At 32.1% G+C, this 26,050-nt stretch overlaps 1 protein-coding gene and 1 pseudogene across 1 annotated transcript; one reads left to right on the top strand and one right to left on the bottom strand.

The window, feature by feature from the left end:
• Positions 1-7,285: 7,285 nt before the first annotated feature.
• On the bottom strand, positions 7,286-11,480 carry LOC128042318 (ribulose bisphosphate carboxylase large chain-like; annotated as a pseudogene).
• Positions 11,481-23,172: 11,692 nt separating this feature from the next.
• LOC105764033 (uncharacterized) lies at positions 23,173-25,598 on the top strand. Its single transcript, XM_012582485.1, has 5 exons — positions 23,173-23,221; positions 23,912-24,171; positions 24,709-24,918; positions 25,050-25,325; positions 25,428-25,598. The coding sequence occupies exons 1-5, from the start codon at positions 23,173-23,175 to the stop codon at positions 25,596-25,598; spliced, it is 966 nt and encodes a 321-aa protein (XP_012437939.1).
• The last annotated feature ends 452 nt before the right edge of the window (positions 25,599-26,050 follow it).

The raw sequence follows: 26,050 nt of genomic DNA, 5'->3' as shown, positions 1-26,050 counted from the left end.
ATAGTTTGTAATATAAGGGTAGATAAGAGTAAGTGTTTACTTTTTTATAAGCATAGAGTTGTGAGTGTTACACCAATTGAAGAACTCTTAGTTTTGGTGAGATCTTTGATTTGACAGACTCTTCTGTTAAGTATATGCCACCCCAGATGCTTTGGTGAACTAGTCAAGTTCGCAATTAATTAGATTTGTTTATTATTTTAGTAGGCTAATTTAGTTAGTTAAGTTGGGATTTAGTTAGAATGGAACTAAGCAACTGTAGATGAAAAGACTTAAATTATGATAAGCGTACTTAATCACGAGAATCAAGAGAATTAGTGGAATTATTCGATTCTTTCACTAAATCTTGTCTTCGTGCTTAATTATATAAACATAGCAGTGACTTCTCTGAAAACCTTTGCGTCTTCTTTGTTTTCTTTTTTCTTCTTGATTGTCTTTGAACTTTCTAAAAATCTAAGTCCAGAAAACCTCTTTGAAGTTACGTTCGCTGTATTCAGCTAACTTATATAAATGTAATCTTCAAATTTATTTATGTGTTTTTAGTTTTGCATGCATAAATGTTAGAATGGTGTGTAAGGAAGGAAACTTCCTGATTCTAGATTAAGTGTTGATGATTCTTGCATGCATGTTTAGATTTGAAAGATCAATGGTCTGATATGTTTAATTATCCTTATCTTTAGCTAAAGAAGCTACTTAAGGTCCAAGTGATAAAGGCAAATGACCTACTTTATAGACTTTGCTATAATTTCTGGTGAGCTCCTTCTTACTTCCATGTGTTGTGGTTTTCTTTATTTTATAATTGTATAAGGTAAGTATTCTTTCTTTGTAAAGGATAAAAGTGTATGTGTGTGAATAATAGTTGTCTAGAGTCGTTAGTTTGAGTTCAGTATGTCTGTGATACAGAGTATGGGCCATTTTTCATGTTTAAGCCACTACCAACTGCTTTTTATATGAATGATATGATGTGGACTGATATGTGGAGATATGTTTGCGTAGCCTCTAGTAAGGCAGGTATATTGCAAACCGAATTGGCAGAACACGATAAAACATGTTATACTGAGTGAAAATGATATAAGGAGTTATGGTGAATAATGTATATGAATGAGACCGTAAGTTATGTATCTAGCTCTAAAATCCAGGTATGTGGCTAGCATGAGAATGTATTGTCTAACTGATGTTGAGTTGGCATATAGTATTCGCCTATATGATACGCCATTGGCGTACTGAGTGTAACTGCCCGTTTTTGGGTCAAACCAGAACAGTAGTTTTGGGACCACAAATTCAAATTTAAAATATTAATTTTATTATTATATTAAATTTTACAGCATGATAGAATTATTAGGTGAAAGTTTCGTAAAGAAATTTTACTATTTGGATGCTTAATTCGGTAAAAAGGCTAAATCGCGTAAAGCGTAAAAGTTGAGTTCTAATAGCTAAAGGTATTAAATAGCTATAGGGCTTTAAAGTGGAAGTCCTTCTATGGTAATTAGCCCATTAGAGTTGATAGTGGATTTTAATGGCTTGGCACTTGTGTAATTTTTAAAGTTTGTAAAGGTCAATTAAGTAATTAGGTAATTAAAGTTAATAATAAATAAAACCCATTAAACATCATTTTGTATCATATTTATTCAACCGAATTTCACAAAGAAGAAAGCCATTTTTTGTGCTTAACTTTCGGCAATCTTATATCCTTCAAATTGGTATGTATTTTTAATCCGTTTTTAATTATTTTTATGTTTTTGTGATCGTTGCAACAAGTACTGGCTAGCTCGTGTCTTCGATTTCAAATCTGTTAAAGATTTTGATAGTTTCCATTGATGAGCTTATGTGTTATTTGATGTTTAATGGTGAAATATGAATATTTGATGTTAGATTTTCATACTTTATAAAGTGATTTTTGATGAAAATGCAAATTAGGGATTAAATTGTGAAAAGATGAAAATGTGCGGTTAAAAGTGTGAATAAATGTGAAATATGGGCTGCTAGGGGCACTATGGTAATTCGTCCAAGCATGGGTCTTGTTGAATTTTATGAATTTTTTGTATTTGTGAAATAGAGACTAAATTGTAAGAAATGTGAAAGTTCAAGGCCAAAGTGAAAATTGGCTTACATATGTGTTTTTGGACTGAATTGAATGATTATAAGATTAAATGAGTTAATTTTGAATACATGTAGATCAATAAAAGAGGAATCCGGAATTAGATCGAGGGAAAGCCAAAATTATCGAGTAATCGATCTGATTCGTCAATTTCGAGTACGAGGTAAGTTCATAAGTAAATAAATATTTTTTTAATTTAAATGTATATGTTTTATACATTGCTGAATTTGATTTGTATATAGACATACATTGTCGAATTTGATTCGTATATGGATATATATTATCGAATTGATTTGAACATTGGATGACTAGTTTCGTGCATGAATTGATTTAATTACGAAGTCGAAAGCTCCAAATGAACCTTAGTAAATGTATTGGATATTGATGTCATGGTATTAGGACTTTCGAGCTGTGATTTCGTGTAAGACCATGTCTGGGACATTGGCATCGAAGTGAGGAAACGTGTAAGACCATGTCTGGGACATTGGCATCGTATATGATTCGTATAAGACCCTGTCTGGGATAGTGGCATCAATATGCGTTAACATGTAAGACCATACCCGGGATATGGCATTGTATGAGTTTTATATGATTTTCGTATGATCTTAACAATTCCGAATGAGAATTTGAGTTGAATGGTTCAGATATGTGTGAAGTTATATGTTCATCCAATATTAAGGTAAGTTTCGTACTTAATGTGATAATATGCATTTATATGAGTTAGTTAAATGTTTACGTGTTTGAGATTTATTTGAATTCGACCTAGTTGAACTGAATTATAAATATCATTGAAATGATTGAGAAAGAGGTTAGTACGAGACGATACATGTAACACCCTAAACCCGACCTAGACGTTATGGCTGGATCTGGCGATGTCACATGGAATGGGATTTGAAGACAAGATTGTCGTCGAGTTAAAACCGTTACAGTTAATTAGCTTTTATTTAATTCGAAAAAAATAAGTACTAGTTGATTTGCTTTAAAACGTGTCTCTTAGCGGAAGCTTCTGTAACCAATTAATTTAGGGAAAATCGTTTCTATTCACGAAAGCCTTAGTTTTTAGAAAAACCGTGTTTTGTTGAGTTGCAGTTTAAAAAAACCATAAAAATAGAATAAAGTCCCAAAAGTTACATCAAAAACCCCAAATAAGTAATAATTTCTAGACATTAAAGGAAAACAGTCTAAAATTCACGTGTGGCCACCGTCGAGTCCTCCGCTGCACCGGTCAAGTCTGGGGATTACCTGTACAGATTAAACAGAAAAAGGGTAAGTTTTCGCAAACTCAGTGTGTAATCCCCACGAAAAACATGCGTACAGATATTCAACAGCATTTAGTTAAATATAGTCTGGGGTCTAGGGCCATCACAGAATCATTTTGGGCCTTAGCCCGTTCAAATACAATCTCAGAAACACATTAAGGCCTCAGCCCATATCAGATACAGAATGCATATACAGTAAATCAGAATCCTACCCACCAGCCTCTACACACCATCTCCGTCCAACCCTACACACAATGTAGGGATTAAATCAACCCACCCATCCCTACACACCATGCTGTACTGAAATGCGCCACATAATCAGAAGATTGCAGCTCAGTTGCTAGATAACAGGCTTAATAGCCTTCCAGACACTTCCTCCAAATATCATCAACCCACCCTGATGCAATGCAATAATGAAAAATATGTCATGCCATTATGCAATTAATAGTACATACATTCAGATATCATAATTCATGCTCGGTATAGAAATCAAACAGACAGATCAAACATATAGGAGTCTCAGTAAAGCTTACCGACCCTACAGTAGGTCCACAGTCGACTTGGGCGACCCGTGCAACCTTACAGAACTTTTCAGAAAAATGGGCTCACACGCCCATGTGGCCTGCCCGTGTGGGCCCACACACCATGTGGCCCCATCGGCCCAAATTACCCTTGGCCGTGTGATCCATTTTTAATGTAACCTGTACTAGCTAAATATTCATATATGTTTTCATTATTTACTTATATGTTCCTTCAAAGCTGTCTACTTGAGTCACTGTAAATAAATTATTTATATCTGGAGCTACAGAATTTCAACTGAAGGTCCACTTGATGTCTTTGAAACTAGACTCAAATACCTTTCTAACATAAAATTCTCAGAATTTTTGGTTCAACCAATAAGTACAGTAAAATCTTCAATCTTACCCCTATTCTGCTGTCTGGCAGCTTCGACCTTTCTTTGCTAAAAATTAATTATCTCTTAGTACAAAATTTGGATGATATTACCATTTCTTTTTATTGAAAATAGACTCATTAATAATTTAAAAATGTAAATTATAACCCCTAATTATTTTTCTCCAATTTGTGATGATTTTCAAAATTAAGAACAGGGAAACTCGATATCATTCTGACATTTTCTCACAAAACTTATTATATCTCACGATTTACAATTCCATTGCTTACACGTTTCTTCTATGAGAAACTATACTCAATAATATTTAATTCCATATTTTTTCATCCTCTAATTCGATTTCCACAATTTATGGTGATTTTTCAAAGTTAGCCTACTGCTGCTGTCCAAACAGCAACCAATTTCGGCTTTTCACCGAAAATTAGTTTTTGCGTTTCGGATACACACCTGATTTTGTTTGACATTAAAACAGTCCCCGAGCACTCCAAATCCTATAATCAAGACACTCAACATCAATTTAACGAATTTACAAGCGAATTGACAACCAAGAATGAACAGAAACCCAACTTACCACCAACGATAACCCTCCGTTTAACTATTGTTAAGATGAGAACACTGAATTCAACAGTCCGAGCCTCCCCCTATGCCCAAATCACAGAGAAAAAACTTACCACTTCAGTCATTAAGAGATTCATGAAAAAAACGAAGAGAAACACTTACCGAAACTAAGCGAGCACTGATCGCGTGCGAAAACGAAGGAAAATAAATGGATTATGGAAAAATCAAGAAGAATAAAAAGAAGAGAAAGATGGGAAAATCAGAGAATTTCGGCAAGAGGAGAGGGAGAAGAATAAACGGAAAAATTTTTTGGAAAAGAGAGTCAAAATTCGGGTATGGGAAAAAATAAAATAAAATCTCGATAACCCCCAAAATCTCTTAATCTTCTCATCTAATTCCCACTACACATCCACTACTCAGAATCCCCCTATTACACAACTCTATCCCGAAATCTGAGCAAAAAAAGTAATATCCGTACCTACATAAGGATTCGAACACAAAACCTCCACCATAATAACACACCATTTAACCACCAAACCTGGAAGCCCATTCTAATGTAATTTACCCAACAATCAAATAAAAGCCTACTAAACAAGAGTAAGACCTAATTCATTCAAAATACCAAAATTTACCCAAGCGAAGGCTTGAACTTGGGACCTCCCAAACACTCCCAGAACACATAAACACTAAAGCTGACAGATATTTGTGTCATATTTTCACAATAACAAAATTAGAAATTTTGGGGCGTGACAATACAGGTACATATAGAACCTATTCGAGTATTTAATAGAGAAAGATAATGAAATGGTATTTGATCATGTTTTAAGACATGAGAAAGGTTTGTTGTAATTGTATATATGGTGATGTTATGTACAATTAGTTGAATTGTATGTATTTGATGTATTGAATTATTCACTTACGAGCTTAATAAGCTATGAAGCCTACTTCGTGTTATTTTCTTATGTTTTATAAAGAATCAAGGCTAGCTCGGATCCAAAAGTCGTCAGGAACATTATCGAGCTATTGGACATCTAAGTTGGTACTTTTGAATTGTATATATACGGTATATGGCATGTATAGGCTAGTGTCATCTTGGTATGTCTTGAGTTATGATATTAGCCATGAGATTTGGCTTTTAAAGGTTGATGTGCACTTGGCCATATGAATTGGTTGTTTAAGTGTTGAGAAAATGCATGTTTGAACTTAGTCAGTAATAATAGCATGGCACTTTGAATTCGATATGAAATTTTTTTTGATTTCTTTTTTTTTAAAAAAACATTAGATTATGTATCGAAATAGTAGTATGAGAGAAAGGGCATTTCCAATTTTATCTTAGCTTTCGTGGGCCCATCTCAGCGTCACAAACTTTTTTCTTTTCACACCAGAGGCTGTTAACAATATTTATAACAATATTTATGTTATAAAATAAAAGAGTACGAAAAAAAAGACTAATTTTTTCTTTCTTTTTTTTAAAAAAAAAAGAAACTTTGGGATTGCTGAATTACAGAAGAAATAAATATATAAAGCAACGGAGCCAACATAGTATTTTGGAACTTTTTCGAAAAAAAAAGAAAAAAAAGAAGGGTGGTAATTGAATTATTTAGTGATCTGGGTCTAATAGACGCTCTCTATATTTTCTATTTTTTTTTCAATGAAAGAAAAAAGAGAATTCCATTGTAAAGCTGTATGCAATGCACAAAAAATGCCTGTACGGTTGTTCAATTCTATCTTTTTTTTTCTTATTATTCTTTAGCTATTTTTAGCTATTCTTCTCGCCTCATTATGTGAGTTAGAAGAACCTTTTATTATGTTATATCATCAGGGTAATGATCCATTAACCTGCTAGTTCATTTTACGAGGCACAAACAGGAGAATTTATCCTGGAAGCGGAAGAACTACTGAAACTTTGCGAAAGCCTCACAAGGGTTTATGTACAAAGAACGGGCAAGCCCCTATGGGTTGTATCGAAAGACATGGAAAGAGATGTTTTTATGTCAACAACAGAAGCCCAAGCTCATGGAATTGTGGATCTTGTAGCGGTTAAATAAGTTAAATAACAAATAGCAATAGCAACGATTTAACACCAATCCACAATTTAATTAAGATTGATTTAATCCCTCTTCTTCCTTTCCTTCTTAACTTAAGCCTAAGGGTTAATATTTTATTAATCTATTAAATAGAAAAGAAGTAATTCGAATCATCCGGTTAGGATCGATCTAAACTAGTCTATTATGTATATGATTCAAGATGCCAACTATTAAACAACTTATTAGAAATGCAAGACGACCAATTAGAAATGTCACGAAATCCCTGCTCTTGGGGCATGTCCTCGATCGAGGAACATGTACTAGGGTGTATCTGCGACTTGTTCAGATCATGGGTGAGAAAAAGAAACAACTTTTTCAAGATCAACGATCCGCACGATTGAATAGAATGGGGTTCGTCTGTTCACTATCTAAAAAGATAGATCTACCATATCCTTCTATTGTGTATGAAATTTATGGTTTCCATTGGCGCAAATCCAATCTTGGAATTTAAGATGAGAAAAAATTCCCCATTGGTAGCAAATGCTTATCCATTAAGCGGGGAAAATCCTATTTAAAAAGAAAAAAGATTATGCTTTGACTCTTGCAAAGAACGGACTAACAGGGTCAGCTGCCCAATTAATCCTCATCTTTACATACCGTTACTATATAAGATAGATCTAGTTGTGAAATATCTATTACTGGAAAATTTATGAGTAGAGCCAAAGAGTGTGAACTGTACAAGTTACCAATTAAATGAAGGAATGAGCTGCGCTACATCCCTTTCAATTGGCCTACAATGTCATTGTAGAGAATCCCTGTCTTGTTTTCCACACCCTTATTTCATCTATTGATATACAAAACGGATCTTTTCATTTCCTATTTTTGGTCTCATATCATATAACAACCATATAATGAATAATAAATGAATATTTTTAGCGGGAATTCTCAACCAGAAAGGGACCTAGTTTGTTTTGTTGTTTTAAGAAAGGGAAAATCTTATCTATCGAATCATTGTACATTTAAATTTGAATTTTGAATTAGGAATTCTGGGTACAAATAGACAAATCCAAGTGGTCTTTAACCACACATACATGCGATTATATATGTATTACCATAATGTAATACGATAAAGAAGGAGGATTTTAAATGCGAGATCTAAAAACATATCTTTCCGTAGCATCAGTACTAAGTACTCTTTGGTTCGGTTCTTTAGCGGGTTTATTAATAGAGATCAATTGTTTCTTCCCGGATGCGTTAACATTTCCTTTTTTTTTAATTCTATTTATTGCTGCGGGACGGGGCGAAAAACACTAGATCGAGATACAATCAAATATCTGTGACTACTCTCTCGCCCCCCCCCTTTTTAGTTTTTTATTTCGAATTAGATAAGAATTAGATAAAATAAATACGGAAGGTAGAACGAAAAAAGTAAATTCAACCTCACCGAAACTCGGGTTCAAGCTCCAATTAAATTACTAGTAGAGCGCATTGAACCCACAAATCCTTGTATAGATCGAGATCATTAGAACTTTCTTTTAGAGTTAAATCATTACCATTTTCACGAGTTATTATATCGAAATTCTTCCCTTCACTACTATTTCCACCTTCGCCGCAAATGTAATTATAAATATAATTATCATTGGAATTGTCACTACCACTTAAAATGGAACTATCAATACAGATTTGAGAACGAAGATAAGATTCAATACAACTATTAATGTGATTATTCCAACCATAGTTAGTATCATTATCATCCAAGTTAAAATGATAGTGGGACTCATCATTTTTCGATCCATTATTCATATAACTAGAATTATGATAACTATAAAAAAAAAACTTTCTAGTTCACTCAAAAAAGAATGATCATTGTTAAGCTCAAAAATTTGATTTTCACTATCAAAATATATGGAATAACGGTCCTGATTACTATCCCTAATTAAAAAGGTGTCATCAAAAATGAAATTTCGAATGTCTTTGACGTCAACTAAATGATCAACCTTTCTGTAATAACTAGACTTGTCACTACAATCATGAATGTTTTATCCGTATCATTTCTAGTCGGGACTTCGTTTACAGTAGTACTTTCAACAGGACCAAGGTGGCTATCCATTAATTTCCTTAGCCCACATCTGTATTCGAATTCCCCCTTAGACAAGATCAAATTGAACCATGATTTTTCCATAGAGCTTTCTTGCCTCTATTTCCGTGAAAGTACAGTAGATGAATAGTCATTCGATGAAAAATCAATTGAATATTTTATTTCCTATCAGAATACGCATACTAGATACAATCACTAGGATTATTAACGAACAATGAGTGAATAATGAAAGAAACGATTCCCTTTTGTGAGAACCTGGAGTAGCAATTCATTATATATGATAGAGCTCTTTTTTCTTTTGAATTAGAAATATCAATTTTCAATTAGAAATAGTGATTTCCCCATGTTGTGTAAAATCCACACTGAAAAAATGGAAAAAATAATTTTTTCTCCTATCAAGAACCTTTTTCGTAAAATCTCATCTACTAATATAATACAATAAGTTTCTATTCCAACATGGAGTCAAAAGGACAACATACAGGATGGGTAGAAGAAGTTGTGATGCTTGGCTCAATCCATGATCCGAAACCGTGGTATATAGGACAGAAAAGAATACACCAATCCTAAGGATCCATACATAGGATTAATTATGGACCCAAGAGAAAATTTGAGTTGTGTTTAGTCTTTTATTTTTGTATTTAAAATATTGTATATCTAGATAAAAATATATCTATCAAAAATATAGACAATAGAATCGGCTCAATCCTTTTAGTAAAAGATTGGGCCGAGTTTAATTGCAATTCAACAAACCACGATAATTCTTGGATTACAAAGTATCCATTGCTTCAATTCAAATTTGATTTATCAAACTGGTTTATCTAATTTATCCATGCGTCAATTCAAATTTGATCGCCTTCCATACTTCTGCAAAGCAGACTAGTTCAGGGACTCCATTTGCTAGCCTCACGAATAATTTCATTACCCTCGCGGGCAAGGTCACGCCCCTCATTACGAGCTTGTACACATGCTTCTAAAGCTACTCGATTAGCTATGGCACCGGTGCATTTCGAAGGGTGTCCTAAAGTTCCTCCATCGAATTGTAGTACGAAATCATCTCCAAAGATCTCGGTCAAAGCGGGCATATGCCAAACGTGAATACCCCGAAGCTACTGGCGAACACCGCATAGAAACCCAATCTTGAGTGAAATAAATACTACGGCTTCGATCCTTTTTAATAAAATCATCACGTAGTAAATCAACAAAGCCCAAAGTTATGTCCCTTTCTCCTTCAAGTTTACCTACTACTGTACCAGCGTGAATATGATCTCCACCAGACATACGTAAAGCTTTAGCTAGTACATGAAAGTGCATACCATGATTTTTCTGTCTATCAATAACTGCGTGCATTGCACGATGGATGTGAAGAAGTAGACCATTATCTCGGTAATAATGAGCCAAGCTAGTATTTGCAGTGAACCCACCTGTTAAGTAGTTGTGCATTACGATAGGAACTCCCAATTCTCTAGCACACATGGCCCTTTTGATCATTTCTTCACATGTACCTGCAGTAGCATTCAAGTAATGCCCTTTGATTTCACCTATTTCAGCCTGTGATTTATAAATTGCTTCGGCACAAAATAAGAAACGATCTCTCCAGCGCATAAATGGTTGGGAGTTCACATTCTCATCATCTTTGGTAAAATCAACCCCGCCACGTAGACATTCATAAACTGCTCTGCCGTAGTTCTTGGCAGATAACCTCAATTTAGGTTTAATAGTACATCCTAATAGGGGGCGACCATACTTGTTCAATTTATCTCTTTCAACCTGGATGCCATGAGGCGGGCCTTGGAAAGTTTTAATATAAGCAGTAGGGATTCGCAGATCCTCTAGACATAGAGCACGCAGGGCTTTGAACCCAAATACATTACCCACAATGGAAGTAAACATGTTAGTAACAAAACCTTCTTCAAAAAGGTCTAAAGGGTCAGCTACATAACATATATATTGATCTTCTTCTCCAAGAACAGGCTCAATGTGGTAGCATCGCCCTTTGTAACGATCAAGGCTGGTAAGCCCATCGGTCCACACGGTTGACCATGTACCAAGAGAAGATTCAGCTGACTACATGACCCTGCTTCCTCAAAGTGGAACTCGGGTTGAGGAGTTACTCGGAAGGCTACCAAGATATCAAGTATCTTTGACTTCATATTCGTGGAGTATAATAAGTCAATTTATACTCTTTAACACCACTTTGAATCCAACACTTGCTTTAGTCTCTGTTTGTGGTGACATAAGTCCCTCCCTACAACTCATGAATTAAGAATTCTTGCAACAACAAGGTCTACTCGATATAAATGAGGAGTTAATGAAACCTTTTCGAAGAAATCTTTCAAAAAATTATCAACGAATCCGAACGGTTCCTTATTAGACCATGGTATTTGATTCGCCAAATACATCATTATTCTATATTCTTTCATATGTATGGCGCAACCCGATCCGTGTTTTTCAAGTTTCTAATTCCTTACTTTTTTTTGAATCCAAATTCTAAATGCAAATGAAATAAATAAAATAGAAATAGATAAATAATATAAATATAATATTAATATAATATTCTATTATATTATAAATAAAATATATAAATAAATTAATAAAATATATAAATAAATTCTAATATATATTAGAATATATATAATAGAATAGATAAATATATAATAGAATTAATATTCTAACATCTAATATAAATTATATATTATATATTATATATAAGCTCAATAATAAGAAATAAGAAATTCACCCTTGATAGTCATATATGTTGTATATGTAAATCCTAGATGTGAAAACAGGCGTAGTTCGGCCCTGAAATGAAAAAAAAAAGGAATATAGATGGAAAAAGTGGGGAGAGGTTGGACGTAAAGTAAAAAAAAATCGATATGCTAAAATAAAATACGAAATGAAATTGAAACAAGGCTAATGAGAGAGAAATAAGGAATCATAAATAGAGTTCGGGTTCAAATTCCATAGATAATATGGATGGTGTTGCCTATAATGATGGACAAATGAAAGACTCTCCCAAAATATTTATTTATCCACTACCTATTTTGAAAATAGATTGGTTGAACTTGAAAATTCCTTCATTGAATAAGGAAACAATCCAAATGCATGCACTAGAATTGCATGGGACCAACGAAATCGAGCGCTAACTCTCATTTCTTATTGAATTAACCGATCAACCTCCTGTCGAAGATTTTTTTTGTATTAGATAATTTTGGAAAACAAAATTGGCATATTTCACTTTATTATGAAAATAAATCCTACTACTTCTGTTCCTGGAGTTTCCACGCTTGAAAAAGGAAATCTGGGGCGTATTTCTCAAATCATCGGTCCAGTACTGGATGTAGCCTTCCCCCCGGGCAAGATTGCAAAATATGTCATGCCATTATGCAATTAATAGTACATACATTCAGATATCATAATTCATGCTCGGTATAGAAATCAAATAGACAGATCACACATATAGGGGTCTCAGTAAAGCTTACCGACCCTACAGTAGGTCCACAGTCGACTTGGGCGACCCGTGCAACCTTACAGAACTTTTTAGAAAAATAGGCTCACACGCCCATGTGGCCTGCCCGTGTGGGCCCACATGCCGTGTGGCCCCATCGGCCCAAATTTTCCTTGGCCTCGTGATCCATTTTTAATGTAACCTGTGCTAGCTAAATATTCATATATGTTTTCACTATTTACTTATATGTTCCTTCAAAGCTGTCTACTTGAGTCGCTGTTACTAAATTATTTATATCTTGAGCTACATAATTTCAAATTAAGGTCTACTTGATGTCTTTGAAACTAGACTCAAATACCTTTCTAACATAAAATTTCCAAAAATTTTGGTTCAACCAATAAGTACAGTAAAATCTTCAATCTTACCCACTTACTGGCATCTGTCAGCGACTCGACCTTTCTTTGCTAAAAATTAATTATCTCTTAGTAAAAAATTTGGATGATATTACGATTTCTTTTTATTGAAAATGGACTCATTAATAATTTAAAAATGTAAATTATAACCCCTAATTATTTTTCTCCAATTTGTGATGATTTTCAAAATTCAGAACAGGGAAACTTGATATCATTCTGACATTTTCTCACAAAACTTATTATATCTCACGATTTACAATTCCATTGCTTACACAGTTTCTTCTATGAGAAACTAGACTCAATAAGATTTAATTCCATATTTTTTTCATCCTCTAATTCGATTTCCAAAATTTATGGTGATTTTTCAAAGTTAGCCTACTGCTGCTGTCCAAACAGCAAGCAATTTCGGCTTTTCACTGAATCTCGTTTTTTGCGTTTTGGATACACACCTAGTTTTGTTTGACGCTAAAACAATCCCCGAGCACTCTAAATCCTATAATCAAGACACTCAACATCAATTTAACGAATTTACAAGCGAATTGACAACCAAGAACGAACAGAAGCCCAACTTACCACCAACGATAACCCTCCGTTTAACTATTGTTGAGACGAGAACACTGAATTCACCAATCCGAGCCTCCCCCTATGCCCAAATCGCAGAGAAAAACTTACCACTTCAGTCATTAAGAGATTCATGACAGAAACGAAGAGAAACACTTACCGAAACTAAGTGAGCACTAACCGTGTGCAAAAACGAAGGAAAATAAACGGATTAGGGAAAATGAAGAAGAAGAAAAAGAAAAGAGAGATGGAAAAACTCAGAGAATTTTGACAAGAGGAGAGGGAGAAGAATAAACGGAAGAATTTTTTAGAAAAGAGAGTCAAAATTCAGTTATGGGAAAAAATAAAATAAAATCCCGATAACCCCCAAAATCCCTTAATCATCTCCTCTAATTCCCACTACATATTCACTACTTAGAATCTCCCTATTACACAACTCTATCCCGAAATCTGAGCAAAAAAAGTAATATCCTTACCTGCATAAGGATTCGAACACAAGACCTCCACCATAATAACACACCATTTAACCACCAGACCTGGTAGCCCATACTAATGTAATTTACCCAACAATCAAATAAAAGCCTACTAAACAAGAGTAAGACCTAATTCATTCAAAATACCAAAATTTACCCAAGCGAAGGCTTGAACTTGGGACCTCCCAAACACTCCCAGAACACATAACCACTAAAGTTGACAGATATTTGTGTCATAGTTTTACAATAACAAAATTAGAAATTTTGGGGCGTGACAATACAGGTACATATAGAACCTATTCGAGTATTTAATAGAAAAAGATAATGAAATGGTATTTGATCATGTTTTAAGACATGAGGAAGGTTTGTTGTAATTGTATATATGGTGATGTTATGTACAATTAGTTGAATTGTATGTATTTGATGTATTGAATTATTCACTTATGAGCTTACTAAGCTATGAAGCTTACTTCGTGTTATTTTCTTATGTTTTATAAAGAATCAAGGCTAGCTCGGATCCAAAAGTGTTCAGGAACATTATTGCGCTATCGGACATCTAAGTTGGTACTTTTGAATTGTATATATGTGGTATATGGCATGTATAGGCTAGTGTCATCTTGGTATGTATTGAGTTATGATATTAGCCATGAGATTTGGCTTTTAAAGGTTGATGTGTATTTGGCCATATGAATTGGTTGTTTAAGTGTTAAGAAAATGCATGTTTGAACTGAAGATGAATTAATGGTTATAGTAAGTTAAATTGATATACTTTTGAGTTAGTTTGGTACTAAAATTGAAATGAAATGAACAAAGTTTATTACTTAACTTTTATATAGTATTATGAATGTTGTTAATCAATTTGATAAGCAAATGTTTTAGGTATGATTTAAATATGTTTGAATGTGAAAATGTGTTGGTTTCCATATTGATTGTAAATTGGTTGCAGTTGAAATTGCAGGGAAGGTTAGATAATTATAAAGGGGTTATATTGAGTTCACAAAAAAATTAATTAATTAAATTCCCTCGAGTTTCCAAATTAGTCCCGAATCACTCCTAACTCGAATTATGGACCTCGAAGGTGTATCTAAGGGACTTTAAGATTATTTTATATTATGTTTGATAATTATTTGTATATTAATTGTAAATTGTCCTAAAGGTGTAGTAATTCTCCATAACCCTGTTCCGGTGACGGACACGGGTTAGGGGTGTTACACTGAGTCTATCTGAGTTCTATATACACCATTAGGCATACTCTATGATAATGTGTGAATTTCTTTTTAAAGATTCAGTTGTGCAATTAGTATTCTTACTTAAGTTTTTTTGGAACTCACTAAGTTCGTACAAATTTACTCTATTACTTTTTCCTTCTCAAGCTTATTGACTAAAACTTATATAAAGAACTACGCAAGAGCACTGTTGCTATTGTGAGATAGATGTTTGTTTGTAATATGCATGACACATGGGGGGTTGACATCTAAGTGTATTTTGAAATTGCAAATATAATTACCATCTAAAACAATACTTATCCGAAAATTATAATCAAAATCAAGTATTATGAAGCATAATTAAATTAAATAGTAGAATATATCTAGAGCCAAACCATAATAACCCTAAAGAGAATCCATAAATGATAATATTTAAACTAGAATAAATTTAAAGAGAGCCAACACAATTTTTAAATGACGAGACTCGATTTTTAGTGTTTGAGTGAGTTAGTATTACTCACAATCAAATTAACTGAATAATAAATACTTACACATAATAAAATTTAAACACAAAATTTTATAATTTTAAATCTTTTAATTTTACCACTTTTTCAACCAAAGTAATTTTTTATTATATTAATTTCTTACATACATTTTTACCCACATTATAAATAATAAAATGTAGTATAACATATTTAATTTAATGAAGGGTTAGGTGGATCATAGTTAAGTTATGATGACGATGTTTGCTTACGTATGCTTCAAAGCACACATTTCTTACATAAACCGTTCAAAGTCCACAAAACTAAGTATTTATATAAACCTATAATATATAGGTATGTATTAATGGGTCCTCCATTAGTTCATCATTTGCTAAAAAGCTTGGATATATAAAATTTTACAATGGTTTAATTTTGTTATTAATTTTATGAAAATCAAAGTGGAAACTTTCCTACTTGATTTTATGAATGGCATTTTCATAATGGGTTGGGGTCTAAAACACTTGGAAATCCTTCAATTTCAAACTTATCAATTGCTTGTAATTATATAGGGATAATATGTTTGGGTAATTAATATAATTAATGTGTTCAATTGGAGAACTTTAATTACACTTTTTAATTTTTAGGAGAGAGGGTGATAATTGAAATAATTACACTCAAATTCAATTTTAAAAATTTATTTTTAATTTGAGTTTAAATTATAAAAATATATATTATAAGTATGAACACATATGAGGTTTTGGATGGTTATGACCAAAATTTCTTTTACGATAAATCTTGAAAACTTATATTATTAAAATAAGATACGTATATTTTGCAAAGTTATAACAAAAATTATGTTTTTTTTAATATTAAAAATTAATTTTATGGCCAAAAGGCTTATTATAAAAATATATATGTTATGAAAGTGTTATAATATATTTATTTATAAAAACTTATGGTCAAGAAATAGAGATATAACTTATTTATGTGTTCATGCTATAAATTATAAATATATATATTCATAAAATTGTTATAGTTTTCTTTTATAATAACTTATTTATAAAAAAAATTAACTTTCTAAAGTTATGGTAAAAATTGTATTATTCATAAGAAGTGTTAAGAAAGTTAGAGAAATGATGATTACACGTCATCCTTATCCCTTTCTAATAAGAGAATGACAAATCAAATTTTTCCTCCTAATTTTAGCTTTTCCTTCTAAAAATGCTAAAATCGGGAGAAAAAATATGATTTTATTCATAAATTTTATATTAATTTTGACTTAATTTATAAAAATGGTTATAACTTAGCATATGTTTTTCTCCAAATTAAGTTTATATAATTTTTATAATTAAAGCTACAAACTATTTGCACCATAAACTCAAATATTATATGGTAGATGTTAATTATGCAAATATAAATGGTTTACTTGCACCATATCATCGAATATGATACCAGTTAAGAGAATGGAGCCAGACACAAGCACCAATGGCAACTCACGAACTCTTTATTTTGAGATATTTAAGGTTTTAAAATGCAGTTGAAAGGAAGTTTGTTGTTCTAAAAAATATTTCTCATATTAACATCACCTTAGTTTAGCATAAAAAATAAGATTGGATCGTACTAGCATGTTACATACTTCATAACTTCATTCATAAGTGGAACTGGAATGATCCATACTTCGAAGAGTATATGGAAGAACAAGATCTTGATAATCTTAATGATACAGATTCTAATGATGATGATGATAAACTTGTTTAACGACCAACAGATGATGATAAGGAGCATATTTTAAATATTAAAGAGGGAATAACCTAACAAATATAGAACACTAAAACAATTAGATAAAATTGCATATGATATTTATTTTCTTATTATTTTTATTAGTAATCATATTATCAACTATTCTTTCGGACTACCATAATTGATATGATGATTTGATTTTAATTTTTTAACTTATTTAGAATTTCTTTTATCGTGCTAATAACTTTGTAGAGTAATTAATATTTTAAAAATATAAATTATGTAACTATGTAATTAAAATTTGTAATTACAATGTAATTATACTTTGTCAACCAAACACATTTAGAGAATTACAATTCTTTGTACCTACAAAAATAATTTAATTACTATCCTAATAAGTACACTTTTATTCAATTACTTTGCACTATAATTTTAGATGTATTATTCAAAAAATTTCTTGCCTTTGGAACAATATAATACATCCTAGCTGTAAATTTAATTGACTGGAAAATGGACTTAGATATATACTTTGTTTTTAATTATATACACAACAATCTCTTTGTCTAATGTAATGAAAAAGAAGAAAATAATTTATTATTACTTTAATAAAATGTTATTATGATAAATACTACCTTGTGATCAAATTTCTTCTTAAAATTTAATTTTATTTATTATCAACATTAAATTCTATTATTATTATTATTACTATTATTATTATTATTATTATTATTATTATTAGAATTGATTTTAATAATATTATGGGTTTGTTTAGACCATACGAGTAATTAAATGAAATTATAATTATTAGGGTAGTAGTTACAGTATCTTGTAATTACATAAAATTATAATTTCCTAAACGTGTTTGGTGATGAAGTGTAATTATATCGTAATTATCTATGTCATCTTGGGTAGTACAAATTAAATCATAATATATATTATGTTAATCTAAAAAAGTTGATAATAAAATTACTAAAAATAGCAAGAAAATAAAATTATATGCAAATTTATCTAATTGCTCTAGTGCATATTTGTTGAATTATTCTCTCTTTAATATTTAACTTATACTCCTAATCATCATTTGTTGGTCCTTGATCAAGTTCATCATCATATGAATTTAAATTTACATCATTAAGATTGTAACACCCTAATTTATTTAATTTTATTTTTGTGAAATTTGTCATAAATTTTTATAAATATGTATTTGCTTCAATGGCTAAGTGTTTTGGATGTGTGTTTGAGGTCTTGGGCTCAAGTCTCACTTTTGAAAAATATATTATTTTTTATCCTAGTCTATTCATTATTTTATTTCTAGTCAAATTATATCAGAATGAGCCTATTGGTTCAAGTTCTAAGGTGTTAGCTTGCCTGAAGGTTTCATGTTTGAATTCCAGTGTAAGTGTGGATGATAATTTTTGCTTCGGTTGGCTGACAGAGGTTCGATAGAGTTAAAATTCTGAGGTAGTTGGATGTGGATTGAGGTGTCAAATTTGGTAGGATTATGTGGTTAGTGAGTTAGTGGAGAGTTGGGATGTAGTAGGATTTTATTTCGAAGTAAAGAATTTTAATTTTATTTTATTTTTTTTCTTATTTTATTTTTCCCCAAAATTCCTTTGACCTTTTTTTTCTTTTCCCCTCTCTGTTACAATTAATTTCATTTCTTTTCCCTTTTGATTCTATCACCATTTTTTTCATTCAATCACAATACTTCAAATTTTTGGGTTCTTCGTGCTGCTTCGTAAGTAAGGGTTCGTTGTAGTTTTGAAGGAGTCTTAGTTAATGTTTCAATTTTCTGTTGGTATATAAAGTTGATTCAGTATACCATTTTGTTAAGTGATTTTCAGGAAATCCGAGACTCTCCGGTTGTGTAGTAAAGTTAGAGGCTATTGTAGTCATGGGTAAGCTTTTGAAATGTTTTAGCGCAATCTTTTTGTTGAAATTTTGCTTTTGGTTGCGTTGTATTCGAGTGGTGACTCAATTGGAATTGAGGAATTAAGATTGATTTTCGGCATTTTGTTGATGGATTGTAGGTTTCGGTTGTCTCGAGATTGCTTTCACATAAAAAAATGAGCCAGATATGTAACAAGAATGCAAGAAAACGTCGATCGACGAAAGCCGAAAAACTAGCCTATCGACCCCACACAGGCATGTGCTCGACTGTGTAGTAGGCCGTGTGCGACACACGGCCATATGATGGGTGTGTGTGTGGCCGTGTGGGTCACACAACCTAGGCTAATTTAGGCGTGTGGGCTGTGGGCCACACGGGCCTATGGGCCCAAAATTTAGAATTTTTCCCTATGGTCGCACATGTCATTTCCATTGATTGTGGGCCTTCCGTAAGGTCGGTAAGGGCAAAACAAACCCGAAAGCATGAAATCTGCTACTCTAGTAGATTGGGTTGAGTATGATGAAATACGATATGTATGATCTGATTATTATGGATAAACATGTGTAATTTATGTATATGAGCATGCGGGACATGTTAGTCTTGACATATCTGTTATTCTGTTATCTGCATGTGTGTATGGGGTGGGATATGTATATGTGGAGGAAGTATTCTATGAGGCGACATGTCGCCAATATACTAGCAGCATGGCTGCAACTTATTCTGACAAGTGTCGTACGGACACTTTGTGATGTGTAGGGCTAGGTGGGTGTTTTATACCCCACATGGTGTGTTGGGATGGTCAGAGTTGGTGTGTAGAGGATAGGGGTAGGACTTTGCATATCTGCATGATTCTGAGATAACCTGATTCTGTTAAGGATTTATGTCTGTATCTGTTCTGCTATGTGGGAAATCTAAGAATATATGTATGTATGTTTTCGTTAAGAATATATGTATGTATGTTTTCGTTAAGTTACACACTGATTTTTTAAAAACTCACATCTATTTGTCTGTTCTGTTTAGGTAATCCTCAAGCATAGGCGGATTGGTGCAACGGAGGCTCAGTGGTGACCACTAGTCCGTGAACTGTTTTTAATTAATAATTTATTAAATTTTCTAGATTTTTCTTGAGAGTTTTGTAATTTTGGGACTTTTTGGACTACTTGTTTATAATTTTTGGATTTGGATGTGTTTTGATTTTTATCCTGCAACGTATGATAAAACAACGGTTTTACGCAAACAAATGTTTTTTTGAAAACACAACCTCGATTTTCAAATATAAATACTTTTAAAACATCCGCTGCAAATTATGTTTTCTGAAAAAGCAAATTGTTTATGGTTTCATTACTAAATATAATAATAATATGTTTTATAAAATGTGGACTCTTTTACTAATAAACTATACAGGGTTTTTAACATGATAAGATTGGATTCGAAACCCTTCTTCGTAACATTTCCAGATTTGGCCATAACGTCTAGACCAGGTTTGAGGTGTTACAAAGATTATCAAGATATCCTTCTTCCATGTACTCTTCAAAGTATGGATAATCTCAATTCCACTTATTATTATTGAAATTATGAAATATGCAACATGTTACTACGATCCAACTTTGTTTTTTTTACTATACTAAGGTTATTTTGTTAATATGAGAATTTTTTTTTAGAATAACAAATGTATTCTCAACTACATTTCAAAGCCTTAAATGTCTCAAATTAAAGAGTTCGTGAATTGTCTATAGTACTTATTCATGACACCATTCTTTCAAATGGTATTATACCCCACGATATGGTGCAAAAAAAAAATTCTATGCATAAGTAGCACCAACCTTATAATATTTAGGTTCACATTCCAAATAGTCTATAACTTTCTCTCTAAGAATTAGAAAGTGTAATTGGGGTGCTCCAACTACACCCAATTTGGTGGAACTCATCTGTTATAATAGTTACCCAAACATGTCATCATTGTATAATTACAAGCAATTACACTCAAATTCAATTACTAAGTGACTTTCTAAACACTACCTATATGTCAAATATTTGAATTTAAATTTATCACTTAAAAATAAGAAAAATTATTTGATATTCGAGTAAAATTTTAAACTCGAGATTTTAAAAGTGCCGTAAAAAATTCAAAAATTAGAAAAATACATATAATAGTATTTGAATCCGCCAATAAAATTAAAATATTTCACTAACACTAGCAACTACTATCATTGTAAATAAAATTAACTAAATAATAAAATGATTTTTCTCAAAATTAGATCACCATGATAAATTATATAAATATATTTTATAATTTAATGTTTTAAAAATTGAATAATATAAATTAGTACACAACATATAAGGAAAATAATATAAATATCATACAAATACATTTATATACCATATATATAATATCCCGTAAAGTTTCCAATACTGATATTTTATTTTGGAAGCATAGCATGAGCTTATACAACACCTAGCTTGGATTTTCTAAGAGGTTTGGGTAAATTAAAATTTTGGGTTATTATATAAAAAAAAAGACCCAATTTAAGTTCAAGACTTTTGACAATGTTAACTTGCCATCAATTTTGTCACATGGCACACTAAGGTTGGGCCATGTCAAAAAATCAAGCAATTTGTGTTATATTTATTTAAAAATTCTAAAAATATAAAAAAATTAGAATTTTCATTTTTTTATTATAGATTTATTTTAAAGTAATAAAAATATTAAAAATTATAAAAAATTGCAGCCAATATCTTTGAGCTTATCAATAAGGCCTTCACGATTGTTTACAGCATTCTTCGATGGCTCCACTAACTTCACATATGATTTAGACCCAACACATATGATTCAGACTCAAATTGCCTAAAAACTGTTACATCATCATCATCATCATCCGTTGTATTCTCAGCTTGTAAGCTTGGTTCTTTACTTTGAAACCCCATTGCCTAAAAACTTACCATCAAAAATGGAGGAAATCAGAAGGGAGGTCATAACTTGTAAATACCATTTGTATTCCCACATAAAGCAATCAAAATCCATATGAGCAACAAGGCAAATAAAATACCAATAATTGGGTTTCAAATAGTGTTGTCATGGCCGCGATGGTCGGCAGACCTCAAAAACAGTCTTTAAGCTTGAAAATCAAGCGTGAAATAGTAGAAATCAATGAAGCTAAAGGCAAATAAAATACCAATAATTGGGTTTCAAATAGTGTTGTCATGGCCGCGATGGTCGGCAGACCTCAAAAACAGTCTTTAAGCTTGAAAATCAAGCGTGAAATAGTACAAATCAATGAAGCTAAAATTATGGTTTAAATTTTTACCTACCTTAATTTCTGTGGTAGGCCTTGCACATTAGAGACAAACAGACAGTGGGAAGCTTGCCTGGTAGCAGGAATGTGTTGAAAGTACGCCAGAAAATTTTTAAAGGAAATCTTTATAAAAAAAATTTATATTTGTTTCCATTTTTTTAACTTTTATAATTTAAAAAAGGAGTAAATTTCACCAACAATCACCCAACTTTGGGGTAGCTGACAAAACAGTCACCTAGGTTTCATTTTAGTCACTCAACTTTTAAAAAGTTACAAACAACCACTAACGTTATAAAAAAGTAAGAAAATAGTCACTGATTAACAATTTCAATTAGGGTGTTAACGGACCGCTGACGTGGCAAGTTAACCAGCTAATGTGGCAAGTTAACTTGCCACGTTGGTGAAGCAACTGATGGGTCTTGGTTTGGGGCGGGTTTAGGGAAAAATTGAAGGGTTATGGGGTTTAGGGGTAAAAAATTAGAAACAGATTAGGATTAAGGGGGTTTGGGGGGGAAAACAAAATCGATTTGGGAAAATTTTGATTGTGATTTGGGTTGGTTTAGGGTTGAAACTGATTCAGGAATCGATTAAGAAGGGTTTAGGGTTAGAAATTGTTTCAATAATCGATTAACAAGGTATAAGGGTTTAGGGTACGATTGGTCTTTTTTGTTTGGGGAGAAAAGAAGAAGAAATTAGAAACCATTCAGTGTTTCTGATTCTCAGCGACAATGGGCAATAGAAGAGAAGCTGACAATGTTGTTACATCCACTTTAACTGGTAAGTTGTTGCATTTAGTTTTTTATTTTTTAGATTTAGGGTTATTTCGATTTCAATTTTGATTTTGATTTTGATTTTGATTTTGATTTTGATTTTGATTTCGATTTCGATTTTGATTTTGATTTCAATTTTGAAACACTCACTGATTTTGATTTTGATTTTGATTTCAATTTCGATTTCGATTTCGATTTCGATTTCGATTTCGATTTTGATTTTGATTTCGATTTAGATTTTGATCTAGGGTTATTTCGATTTTGGTTTTATTTGTTATTAATGTGCATGACAGATTAGGTTTTGGTTATTAAAGTGAATGACATATAATGTGTATTATATGCCATGTGCATGATGTTTATTGTTTTATCTGCCATTGTATGAATACCATTATCAAACTGATGTTTATTGTTTATATCTGCCATTTTTGTATCCAAGCTGCTATATTGTATGTGGCAATATCAAATTTGTTATTTACCTTCTATATTGTACTGGCTATTGTATGTTATTGTCTGCCATGTGCATGACAAAAATGGTTGTGTTTGTATTAAATTATTTTTGTATTAGTTGTCTGCCATGTGCATGGCAGAAATGGTTGTGTTTGTATTAAATTATTTTGTATTGGTTATTGTCTGACAGAAATGGTTAAAGTGTTTGCCTATGTTGTCTGCCTTTATTGATGAGTAATTTGTTTGGCAGGTTTAATTGATGACAATTTTAATGAGAATGAAGAAGAAATGTCTAGCAGTGATGTGTCTGGTAGTGATGCATCTGAAAGTGATGTGTCTAATAAGATAAGAGTTAATTTAGATGGTTTAAACGTGGATGGTATAGAAATAGGTGAACCATGTGATAGTGATGATTCTGAGAGGTTAGATAATGCACATGAATCTGACTCAAATAGCCAAAATTGGCCTGAGTTCAACCTAGAGAATGACATGAGTAATCCTAGACTTAAGGTTGGAATGTTATTTAAGTCTAAAGACAGTCTAAAAGAAGTTGTCAAGCAGTATGGTAGGTTGAATAGTTATTTTATTAAGTTTCCCAAAAATGATTTAAAAAGGTTAAAAGCATTCTGCAGTGAAAAATGTTCTTGGTTCATATGGGCCTCTAGACTAAACCCTAATAACCCTACTGACTAGACTTGGCAAATTAAGAGTTCAAACCCTAATCATACTTTTTCTAAAGTCTATAAAAATAAGAATGTAATCTCAGCTTGAATAGGTGAACATTATAAAGAAAAATTCATTGTTGATCCTAATTATTCTCTGAAATCATTACAACAAGATGTTAAAAGATATTTGTGTTGCATAGTCTCACTAACCAAATGTAGGAGGGCTAAACTTAGGGCATTGGAATTAATTGAAGGAGCTCATAAGGTTCAATATGAGAATATTTATGAGTATTTGTTGGAGGTTAGGACCCAAAATGAGGGAATAATAACTATATGTTATCTGGATAACAGGTTGTTTCAAAGGATGTTTGTCTGTCTGCAGGCATGCAAAGATGGCTATAGGGCTAGTTGTAGGAGGATAGTAGGTTTAAATGGATGTTTCTTGAAGGGCTACTATGGTGGCTACTTGCTTGCAGCTGTTGGGATAGATGCAAATAATGGCATCTATCATCTTGCATATGCTGTTGTCGAAAGTGAAAACCAAGCATCATGGCTTTGGTTCTTGGAGTTGCTTGCAATAGAATTGGAAATTGTGAGCTCGTACCAAATATCTTTCATGTGTGACAAACAAAAGGTAAAACTCAATTTATTTATTTTTTATGTTGTTTTTATTTAGGGTTTAAGGTTTGTCAAAAAATTAAACTATATTTGTTCTAATTGCAGGGACTTTTAAAAGCAATATGTATGTTGTTTCCTAATGCAGAAACAGGACACTGTGTTAGACACCTACATGCCAATTTCAAGAAGGTTGGTTTTCGAACAAAGGAATTGAAAGATTTGCTTTGGAAAGCTACCGGAGCAAGCACTACAAGAGATTTTGAGGATGCCATGGATGAACTGAAGAAAACCAATCAGCATGCTTATGATTGGTTGAAGGAAAAGAATCTTACTCACTGGTCAATGTCTCACTTCTCAATTAAAAGCCATTCTGACATATTGGTGAATAATTTTTTTGAATCATTTAACAAAGTAAACCCTTATGTTTTATGTTTCTTACTAATCATTAGCAATTCACTAATCATTTATGTTGTTTACTGACAGATGATACTGGAAGTAAGAGGGAAACCGATTCTGACCATGATGGAAACAATAAGGACCAAGATTATGTTACTTATTGTCAAGAAGAAAGAAGAAGCTGACAAATGGAAAGGAATGTTGTGTCCAAAGATAATGAAAAAGCTAGATGTAAATATAAAAGATTCATTAAGGTAAAGTTACCATTTTGTAAAAAGTTTGGCGTTTTGGCCTTAATATATGAGCATTGATGTAACAACCCGATTCTGGGCCTAGTCGGAATAGTGGTTTCGGGGCCACAAATCCGACGAGAGAAAATATGATTATTATTATATTTTCATGGTCTACAATTTTACAGAAAAATTTCGTAAAAATTTCGTTCGAAAATTTCGACGTTTGGGCACTCAATTTAGTCAAAAGGACTAAATTGTAAAAAGTGCAAAAGTTGAGTTCTACATGTTAGAAGTGTCTAATTGTTATGAAATTATAAATTGGGGGTCCTTATATGGTAATTAGACCATTAGATAATTGATGGACAAAAATAGACATAAGAAATGGGTGAAATAGATTTTTTTTTAAATGGGGGCATTTTAGTCATTTAGTAATAAAAAGAATTAAAAAGGGAAAAAGATGGCAAAATGTGCTCATCT

The sequence above is a fragment of the Gossypium raimondii genome, chromosome 7 (genome assembly GCF_025698545.1).
Source record: "Gossypium raimondii isolate GPD5lz chromosome 7, ASM2569854v1, whole genome shotgun sequence".
Lineage (NCBI taxonomy): Eukaryota > Viridiplantae > Streptophyta > Magnoliopsida > Malvales > Malvaceae > Gossypium > Gossypium raimondii.
Note: the sequence above shows the minus strand (reverse complement) of the source record. Positions and strands in the feature narration are given on the sequence as shown.